The sequence below is a fragment of the Sus scrofa genome, chromosome 16 (genome assembly GCF_054392235.1).
Source record: "Sus scrofa isolate SSC_HxYL_T2T_F1_AM1 chromosome 16, Sscrofa_HxYL_maternal_Yorkshire_Landrace_v2.0, whole genome shotgun sequence".
NCBI lineage: Eukaryota > Metazoa > Chordata > Mammalia > Artiodactyla > Suidae > Sus > Sus scrofa.
This window is the reverse complement of record NC_139398.1, coordinates 84,054,805-84,065,539: the sequence shown is the minus strand read 5'-3', so window position 1 is coordinate 84,065,539 and position 10,735 is coordinate 84,054,805. Positions and strand designations below refer to the sequence as shown.

General features: G+C 52.1%; 1 protein-coding gene across 4 annotated transcripts in view; it reads right to left on the bottom strand.

Moving 5' to 3' along the window:
- Positions 1-2,730: 2,730 nt before the first annotated feature.
- Positions 2,731-10,735, bottom strand: part of ANXA6 (annexin A6) — a 56,506-nt gene continuing 48,501 nt past the window's right edge. For 3 of the 4 annotated variants that reach the window (XR_014831036.1, XM_005672613.4, XM_085001937.1), the window contains 3 exons: positions 7,750-7,808; positions 6,022-6,144; positions 2,731-3,135 (listed from right to left, as the gene is read on the bottom strand). Coding sequence is in view for 2 of the 4 variants with exons in the window: in XM_005672613.4 (XP_005672670.4) it covers positions 3,076-3,135; positions 6,022-6,144; positions 7,750-7,808 (242 nt within the window). In the remaining 2 variants the exon portion in view is untranslated. Of the gene's footprint in view, positions 3,136-6,021; positions 6,145-7,749; positions 7,809-8,520; positions 10,646-10,735 lie in introns of those variants that run through there. The other variant, XR_014831033.1, reaches the window with a different exon arrangement.

Genomic DNA, 10,735 nt, shown 5'->3' with positions numbered 1-10,735 from the left:
CGTCCCAACCACTTCTTCTCTGTTGAACTTTGGCCACAGAAACCATCTCCAGAGTTGTTCACCAGGAGGTTTCTGGAGAGAGCTGGGCAGGAGGGACATACCCAGGGGAGCGCTTAAAGTTTAGGACCACGACCGGCTGTTGAGATCTTTAGCATCCCACTCGGCCTGGCACAGAGGAGGCATTCCGTGCCTAAGCTGCATGAGTGGAGGGAAGGATGAATGAGGTACCTTAGTGGCTACTCCCTCCTCTGCCTCAGCTCCTAGAAGAGAACGTGGTTTGCTCTGCAGGCACCTGGGACGTAACCAGGATTGTTGTAATAGCCTCCCAAGGGGCCGCCCTTCCTTCCCAGGCTCTCCTTAAATGCAGTTTGCTGCTTGCCTTCTCCACCCAAGAACCTCCAAAGGCGCCCCCGGGTCATACGATAAACTCTTAGATGTACAGGGTCCTCTCTCATTGGATGCAAACTCCCATTTCCAATCTCCTCCTGACCAATTCCAGATCGTAACACACCTTGACTGAAATGTAAGTGAAAACTACACGCTGAGGGATTAGCAGGGTGTCTGGTACAGGGTGAGCGCCCCCTGTGCTAGAAGATACATGGAGCTAGCCTCCTTTCTGTTTCCAGGAATTCTAGAAATTCCTGGTTTTCTCCACATGTGAATTCCCCTTGGCTTCATGGGTCCATCCCATAGTATCCCTCAGATTCCATTGCTCTTTCCTTTCCACCTCTGAGCATTTTTTCCCCCTTTTGCATTTTTTTTTTTTTGTCTTTTTAGGGCTGCCCCCACGGCATATGGAGGTTCCCAGGCCAGGGGTTCAATCGGAGCTGTAGCTGCTGGTCTACACCACAGCCATAACAATGCAGGATCCAAGCTGTGTCTGCAACCTACACCACAGCCCACAGCAACGCCAGATCATTAACCCACTGAGCGAGGCCAGAGATCAAACCTGAGTTCTCATGGATGCTAGTTCGTTAACCGCTGAGCCGTGATGGGAACTCCCTGCTTAGTGCATGTTTTTAAAGGCACTTTCATATTTGTCTTTGGATGCCTCTGTGATCCGTGGCTAAGGACGTCTTGAAAACAAAGCTCAAGAAAATATCTTAGGAGCTACCTCCCCACTCCTACAACGGGGCCTGGCTCAGGGCAGGTGGTGCCGACAGCTGCTTCAGAGCTGAGCAGGTGCCTGCCTGGCACTTCCCTGAATCATCTCATTGACTGCAGAGGCTGTGCCACAGGGGAACAGGACCCTGGCTGACCCGGGAGCTCAGGGAGGGCATGCTCAGGGGCAGTTAGCAGCAAAGGTCTGCCCCCAGGCTCTGAAGCATTGTTAGTTTCTCTTTGGTAACAGTTAAATTAAGTTGGGCAAGACTCAAACAAGCTGTCAGCTGACCTTCACGGGGTCTGGGCTCAGCCTGCTGGAGGGAAGGAAGTGGGGAAGGCTCAAGGTAACTGTCTTACTTGCGGATTCCTTACACCAGGGATGAAGACAGGGTTTTTTCAAACAGCGAGGTCCAACCTGGCCAGGGCAGATCACACCAGAACGGACCCAGCCCCGTTCCCAGCCCAGCAGTTACACTAAGCATGCTGAACAACTGGAAAGGACAGGCCAGCCGGGACAGGGAGCAAAGCCCTCCAGCCAGCACGCTCTGGTGGCTGCCTAACTTGAGATCTCCAAGCAGGAGCAGAGCTTGGGGCGAGGGAGACACACAAGCTGCAGCTGACCTGCTGCTAATCACTGATCATCACAAAGTGGAGACCCTCCACGGGCTTCCCCAGATCACGACTGAATCCGGGGCCCCTGAAGAGTTCAAGAGGAAGTCTGGGCTCCGCTGAAATGAATGAAGAGTGCACAGAGAAACGTCTATGCAGCAGGGGGCGGAGAGGGGACCTGAGACCCAGAGTGGGCTGGCCACGTCCCAGGCTGGACCCAAGCTCAGGCCCTCCTGCAGGATTCCCAGGGGAATTCACTCCTGGGCAGGTTAACACCTCGGCTCTACTGAGGACAATCCAGGCTGCAGGTTCTCGGTCAAAACCACAGATCCCTCCTGGAAATGTGTTCATGGGTCTGGATGTCTCTCACTATTTAAAGAGAGAAGTGCGTGGAGTTCCCATCGTGGCTCAGGGGAAACGAATCTGACTAATACCCATGAGGACATAGGTTTGATCCCCGGCCTCGCTCAGTGGGTTAAGAATCGGGCGTTGCTGTGAGCTGTGGTGTAGGTTGCAGACGTAGCTTGGATCTGGCATTGTTGTGGCATTGTTGTGGCTGCGGCGCAGGCCAGCAGGTACAGCTCCGATTCGACCCCTGGCCTGGGAACCTCCATATGCTGCAGGTGCGGCCCTAAAAAAACCCCGAGTAAATAAATAATGAAAAAAATAAAGAGAGAGTGGAAAGGGAATGATTTGGAGGCACAACCTAGAACGTTACTGTTAGAGGAAAAGGCAGGGTCTTTTCGTCGCGCTCTCTCGTTTTGTGCAGAAGAAAATAGAGACTCAGGGAAGGAAAGAGATCGGCCTGGAGTCACAAAGAAAACACGTGGCAGATGCAAATGTGAACCCAGGTATTGGGACTCCTGGTTCAGAGCTCTAATCAGCGGTGGTGGTGGGGGGGTGACATGGTGGGGGGACTGTCATTTGGCTGGAAGTCAATTCTCCTCCCTTCCCTCCCTCCCCCAGAACCAGCACCTACCACCCCACCTCACCAGGCAAAGCACACGCGTCACTCGCTTCACAGACAGAGGCTCAGTATGTTTTTGGCTTCGACAAAGCCCAAACCAGGGCAGAGGCTGTGACAAGGGGCGGAAGCTGGGAAGGCGTGAGGGGGGCAGATGGGAGGGGACAGGATTAATGGCTATGGTTCTTTCGTCGCTCAGACGTGAGCAGGAGTGACCATGCCGGGCCCTCTGGGGATTGTGGGAGTGGGAGCCTTTCCTGAACCCCAGCCGAAGATAAGAGCCCACCCTGACCCCTCCCCCCACCCTTAGTCTCTGGAGCTGGAGCATCAGGCTGGGTCATCAGGCGAGTGTGTGGCTGACCCCTTCTTGGCAGAGGTGCCCGCCAGCGCTGCTGGTCCTAGTCCTCACCTCCGCAGATGGCCAGTAAGGCCTTCAGGAAGTGCCCGGAGGTGTCGCCCTGGCAGGGACAGAGGGAGAAGAGCAGAGTGAGTGAAACGGCTCTGATGGCCTCAATGTCCCCTGCCCCCAGCTGCTGATGGCCTGGGAGTGTCCCTCCTGTGGGCCCACTCTCCTTGGGAAAACGTCTAAGCTCTCAGCCTGGCTTCAAGGCTTTGGGTGGTGTGACCCTAGTGACGCTATGTGGCATCATCTCTCCACTTCCTTCCGCAAGCATCCTGGTCATCTCTCCACCTGTATGCTTAGCCTTCCTCCGTCCATCACACCCTCCGCGTCGGCCCCCAATCCATCAAGGGCGACCCTGCCATCGGTCACCCCTGTCCTGGGCACAGCGTTCCTGCCCTCTGCTCGTGCCTCCTCCCTTAGCAGCCTCTCGCTCTGCTGATACCCTGCCCCACAGCCACGAACACCTGTGTTAGGGATTCCTTATTTGAATAAACATTATCAAGCACTGACTGGGTACCAGGCCCTTGCAGGAATTTAATGTGAACATGACTGGGTGTATGACACATCATAATATCTGCCACACAACAGGGCTGGGGGTGGGGTGGCAAGACAGAGCTCCCTCCTTTTAGAGGCTCCTGTCATCTGTACCACATTTTTTTTGTCTTTGTAATTTTTTTTTCTTCTTTTTTTTTTTTTTGGCCCGCACCTGTGGCATGTGAAAGTTCTCAAGCCAGGGATCAAATCCGAGCCGGAGCTGCCACCTATGCCACAGCTGCGGCAATGCCAGATCCTTAGCCTACTGTGCAGGGCCGAGAATCAAACCCGCTCCACTGCAGAGACAACACCAGATCCTTAGCCCACTGTACCACAGCGGGAACTCCCTTGTTCTGGGCCATAATTTTTTATTTAGACAGATCAGCACAAAGAGCCTCCTCAAACTTGTTCATGGCTATACCGTACTCTATCATATGGATGTACCATACTTTATTTAACGACCTCTGTAGGAAGGTCTCCCAATCTTTTGAGACGATAAGAAATGCTGGCATAAATGTCCTCTGCCAGCTGGCTATGTCTATAGGATAAATTCCTACAAGGAGAATCAAGTCCAAAATTTATGCATTTAAAACTCTGAAACTACTAAGCTACCCTTTAAACCTAGAGGGTACTATGCTAAGTGAAAAAAGTCAGAGAAAGACAAATACTGTAGAGTTTCACTTATATGAGGAATCTAACAAACAAAATAAATGAACAAATGTAACAAAAAGAAACAGAGTTATAGATGCAGAGAGCCAACAGGTGGTTGCCAGAGGACAGCAGAGTAGAGGGAGGAAAGAAATAGATGAGAGGAGTTCCCCTCATGGTACAGCGGAAACGAATTCGACTAGGAACTGTGAGGATGCTGGTTCGATCCCTGGCCTCACCCAGTGGGTTAAGGATCCAGCGTTGCTGTGAGCTGTGGTGTAGGTCGCAGACGCGGCTTGAATTTGGCGTTGCTGTGGTGTAGGCTGACAGCTGTAGCTCCGATTCGACCCCTAGCCTGGGAACCTCCATATGCTGCAAGTGTGGCCCTAAAAAGACAAAATTAAAAAAAAAAGTCAAAGTGACTGGAGGTACAAACTCCCAGTTATAAGATTAATAAGTTCTAGATATGTAATGTGCAACATGCTAAATGAAATTAACAGTGCTGTATGTTATATATAAAAGTACGGAGAGTGTATCCTAAGAGTTCTCATCACACGCAACTGTTTTTCTCTTTTAATTTTATATCTCTGTGAGATGATGGATGGCCACTAAACTTACTGTGGCAATTATTGCACCATGTATGTAAGTCAAATCATCATGCCGTACATCTTATATAGTGCGATATATGTGTCTATCATTTCTCAATAAAGCTGGGGAAAAAAAATAAGAAAGAATGCTACCAATTTACACCTCCGTGTGAGACTGCCTGCGAAGAGTTCCCACAGTCTTGTCACAAATGCAGTTTCATACTTAAAGATCTTGGCCAGTCTCAAAGTCAAAGAAATGGGCTTTTTAAAGAAAAAAGGGAGTTGCCTTCATGGCATAGCAGTTAACGAACCCGACTAGTATCTATGAACGCAGGTTCGATCCCTGGCCTCACTCAATGGGTTAAGGATCTGGCATTGCCGTGAGCTGTGTAGGTCACAGATGCAGCTCGGATCTGGTGTTGCTGTGGCTGTGGCATAGGCCGGCAGCTGCAGCTCTGATTCGACCCCTAGCCTGGGAACCTCCATATGCCGCAGGTACGGCTCTAAAAAGACCAAAAAAGAAAAGAAATAAAGAAAAAGAGAAAAGGCACAGAAGATCACATATTACTTGATTGCATTTATACAAAATAATCAGAAAGGGCAAATCTACAGTCAGAAAGTCACTTGAAGATTGCCTAGGGCTGGAAGAAATAAAATAGGTAATGAGGTACAAGGCTTACCCATTATCACAAGGGTGATGACAGAGTTATAACACTGGATTGTGGTGATGGCTGTACCACTCATTAAACTGGCTCAAAATTACTGACTTACACCCTTGAAATAAGTGGATTTTATGGTATGTAAATGATACGGTAATAAAATGGCTTTTAAGAGCAGAAACAAGGAGTTTCCATGTGGCTCAGTCAGTTAAGGATCTAGTGTTGCCACTGCAGTGGCTCAGGTCACTGCTGTGGCGAGGGTTCAGTCCCTGGCCTGGGCACTCCATGGGTACAGCCAAAAAGGCTCCCGTTTTATTTGGAAATCTTTAATTATAAGCCTTTGATCTATCTGGCATTTATTTTGGTGTAAACAGTGAGGCAGGTGTCTTCTCACTCGGCCATGTCCTAGCTGTTCTCAGAGGTGACGGTTTGGGGCTGAAAAGGACCTCTCACCTATATTCAGGGATCTGACACCCACCCTGTCCCCACCGACCCCCTAACCCCGCCCCTTACCTCAATGGCTTGGTGGAGAGACTTGTCGTATTTCTCAATGAACTCCCTCCGGATGTTGAGCAGGTCAATCTCACTCCGGGAGATCATGATCCTGGTGAGGGTTTTCTCGTCCGTGCCAGCGCCCTGGCAGTGCCAGGGGAGGGGGGGCACAGGGCAGGAGGAGGAGGAACGGGGTTAAGTCAGGCAGGAGCTCATGGGTGTTCCTACGTCTCTCGCCTCCCTCCGGGGGTGGGGGGAGCATCCTCCTCTGACTTCCACAAACAGTCCTGACCGCGCCCTCCACCCTGCCCCCAGGGCCGAGGACTGGCCAGAGAGAGGCAACAAAAGCCAGGAGGAGTTGAATGGTGTGCCCCCCAAATCCATGTGTGCCTGGAACCTTACAGTGGGACTTCATTTGGAGACGGGGTTTTTGCACAGGTCATGAGTCGGGATGATGAGAGCGAGCCCTAGATCCAATAACCGGTGTCCTTACAGGAAGGGGACACAGAGACAGACCCACAAAAGCTGTGGGAAGATAACGGCAGAGGCTGGAGGGATTTCGCCCACAGGCCCAGAAACACCAGCTCCCAGCAGCTGCCCAGATCTGGGAGAGAGGCACAGGGGTTCCTCCAGAAAACCAAGGCTGTGGACCCCTTTGGCTTGAATTTCTGGCCTCTGGAACCATGGGAGAATACATTTCTGTGGTCACCCGATTTGTGGTAACTTGTGGCAGCAGCCCCCGGAAACTAACACACGGGGGTCGGAGGAGCAGACGCAGCACCGAGAATACATGGGCAGCCGCGGGGCCGCCTCTGCCTCCGGGGAGCTCGGAATACCAGCTCCGAGTCAGAGCTGGTCCATGGTGAGGGCTCGAGGGATGGTTGCCCTGACCGGCTGACAGGGGTCTCAGGCTGGCTCCCACCGAAGCCCCCCGCCCGGGCTGTCAGCTGCTGGGACGCTGCTTGCTGGGCTCAGAAGGTGCCCCGAGTAGCCTGGGTTTTCAGGAAGCGAGGGCTCGTCCCAGAGCTGAGCTTGCTTCCCTTTGTGATCATTTGTCATAGGAGACACTGGGTCCCCTGCTAGGAGGGGCGCTCCAGGGGGGCAGCGACTGTCCTGCTCAGCCCTGTGTCCCCAGAACAAGTTTCTCAACCATGGCATCTGAGCCAGAGCATCCGTAGTTGTGGGGGTCTGTCCTGGGGGTCTGTCCTGTGTGTTGTAAGAAGTTCAGCAGCATCTCTGCTCTCTACCCACCAGATGCCAGCAGCCATGCCCCCCAGGTTGTGACAACCACAACGTGTCTGAACACCATCAAATGTTTGATGTCACCCTCATTGAAAACTACTACCCCAGAGCCAGACATTGATAAATATCAGATGGGTGGAAACAGCCACAGCTCCTGATCTGGGGAATGGTGCCCATCTGTGGGTTTCTTTTTTTTTTTTTTTTGTCCTTTTAGGGCTGCACCCTCGACATATGGATGCTCCTGGGCTAGGGGTCCAAGCAGAGCTACAGCTGCCGGCCTACACCACAGCCACAGCAATGCAGGATCCAAGCCGCCTCTGTGACCTACACCACAGCTCACAGCAACGCCGCATCCTTAACCCACTGAGCGAGGCCAGGGATCGAACCCGCAACCTCATGGTTCCCAGTGGGATTTGTTTCTGCTGTGCCTCGACAGGAACTCCCCATCTGTGTTTATAGGGGCAGAAGCGCTTGAAGGGTAAGGAACAGACAAGCAAGTTTTCTTACCTTCATGGATTTGTAAAGTTTGTCGGCAAAGAAGAGAGGCTTGTTCTTGACACTTTGAACTGGTAGGGAGGAGAGAGGGGGAGAGATGCAGGGCACTTGGTCAGAGGAAGTGGGCCCAGACTGCGGGTGGCAGCTGTCACTGCTCCAGAAGTAGCATCTCTTTTCCCCACAACCTGGGCCCGGGGTCACTGCTGACCCCAAGGTCAGAACCCAGGGCCTGACACCGTTGCTCCCACTTCCTGATGCCACCTCCTCAGTCCCATCCCAAAGCCTAATCTCACTAAGTTGCACCTCACTTGCTGCTAAGGTGCTGGCAGCTCCCCAAGGCCAGCAGAGGATGCAGAGGCAAGAAACCGCTTGTGAAGCCAAGGCCCAGGGCCTCACACGTCTAAGGGCAGCAGAATCAAAGCAGAACTTGTTTAACACTCGGGTCTTAGGCGCCACTCTAGAGACTCAGATTCAAGAAATATTTCGAGGAGTTCCCGTCGCGGTGCAGTGGTTAACGAATCTGACGAGGAACCATGAGGTTGCGGGTTCAATCCCTGGCCTTGCTCAGTGGGTTAAGGATCCGGTGTTGCCGTGAGCTGTGGTGTAGGTCGCAGATTCGGCTCGAATCCCGTGCTGCCGTGGCTCTGGCATAGACCGGTGGCTACAGCTCCAATTCGACCCCTAGCCTGGGAACCTCCATATGCCGTGGGAGCAGCCCTAGAAAAGGCAAAAAAAAAAAAAAAGAAGAAGAAGTATTTTGAGCAGGTGTTTTCCCCATTTGGATTTTTTTTTTTTTTTTTTTTTTTTGGATGGCTGTACACAAGGCAAATATAAATTTCTGGGCCAGGGATTGAATCACAGCTGCAGCAACACTGGATCCTTTAACCCACTGCACTGGGACTGGGGTTCAAACCAGCACCTACATAGCAACGCAAGCCACTGCAGTCAGATTCTTAACCCACTGTGCCACAGGGGGAACTTGAGCAGGTGTTCTCAAAGTCTAGTTCCTGGAAGGCATTAGCACTGTGTGGGAACTTGGGAGAGAGCAAATACTCGTGTCCAAATCCAGATGTGCTGAGTCTGGGACTCTGAAGGTGGGTGACCAAGGCATCCCACTGACTGGGACAGTCGTGGTTTTAGCACAAACCCTGATGGCTGGTCAGTCTCACGTTGGTGCAGTCTGATGTCTGACAACTCCTGACGGAGATATACTCTGATTTTCGGCACTGTGCCAATCCCTGGGGCTGGGTGTTGCCCCAGAATCTGCATACTCTTGCCTTGCCTGCTGTGCAACCACCCCCGCCCCAGATAATGCCTGCCTGGCTGCAACAACCCTGGCCCTTTCTCAAGACCTGGGGGGGTCTCGAACCCTGAACAGCTGCTGGATTCCAAGATTCCAGAGCTCACGCTGGGGGGAGTGTGTCAGACAGCTTAAGGAGGAACCAGACGCTAGGACCAGAAAGCTGGAATGACGCTGGCTATGAAGGCGCCCCTTTGAGGGGGGCAGGGAGTAAGAGGCTGGCTTTGCACATCCCCAGGGCACAGTCATGCAGGAGGTGGGCACGTCCCTCCCTGGTGGGAAAGATCACACCATGCACCCACCTTGCCAGCTCCTTACCCCCAAAACAAACCCTCAGCACTCTGGCCTGAAAATCAAACCTTCTGCCTCCCTCTCTCACTGCCTGTTTTGGCATTTTCCAGAACACTCTATGAATTCCTTTGTGCCTTTGTTCTCCACTAAGAAGTTTCCTGTCTGCTCTCCACTACTTTACCTCCCAAAATCCACATCCCCAGTCGTGTCACGTTCTCCAAGGAGCCTGCCCCTGACTTCACGTCTGGGGCTCAGTCAGTGTCGTTAAAGAGAAGACTGGGCAAAAATTTCCCTCTGCGCTGCAACCAAGCCCAAAAGCTCTCCCTAGCACCCGAAGCCCACCCCTCTGTTTCAGAGGACCCTGAGGCCTGCTACATGATGGAGGGAGGTGGAGTGGTGTGCGTGTGTGTGTGTGTTTGTGCACGTGCACACGTGAGCATCCATGCAGGTGCAGGCACGTATACACCCGTTCTGGGGGCGGGAGGAGGAGAGAGGAACACCAAGAGGGCAAGATCAGAAGCTGTCTCCAGAGACTAATTACTCTGATAATTAACAGAAGCATGAGATTTGGGCTCAGGCATTTTCTACGGGGAGTCCTGCCTCTACTTCTGCTACGTAACCGGAAACTCAGCATCCCACTCTGTAAAATCAGCCAAGAAAAACACCTTGTGAAGATGGAACCAAAGCTCTGCACGACTAACTTCACACAGGGCATGGCAGGAAATAGCACTGAAAGCTAACATTTATCCAGTGTGCTTATGTTCTAAGTCCTGTACCTACAATTAACTCACTTGAATCTGGGGACCATTATAACGTCCCCATCACAGAGGAGGAAAACGGAGGCGTGGGGTTTTTTGCGACTTGACAAAGGACATACTGTACAGCTAGTTAAGTGGCAGGGCAGGAACTCTACCTAGATTCACTGGCTATTCTGCCTCCTAGGGGTTGGCCCCAGGTGGTAAAGATGCACGGAATGTTAAATACCATCACACCAATGAGACCTCTGCTTCCTCTGTTCTAAAACACCTTTCCCCCACATTTAGAGTCCCAGAGGAGTTCCCTGGCGGCACAGTGGGTTAAGGACCTGGTGTCACTGCTGTGGCTCTGGTTACTGCTGTGTCATGGTTTTTTTTTTTTTAATTTTTATTGTATATTTTTTGCCTTTTTTGTTTTTTAGGGCTGCACCTGTGGCATATGGAGGTTCCCAGGCTAGGGGTCTAATCAGAGCTACAGCTGCCAGCCTACACCAGAGCCACAGCAATGCCAGATCCAAGCTGCGTCTGTGATCTACACCGCAGCTCACGGCAACATCGGATCCTTAACCCACTGAGCGAGGCCAGGGATTGAACCCGCAACCTCATGGTTCCTAGTCGGATTCCTTTCTGCTGAGCCACAACAGGAACTCCT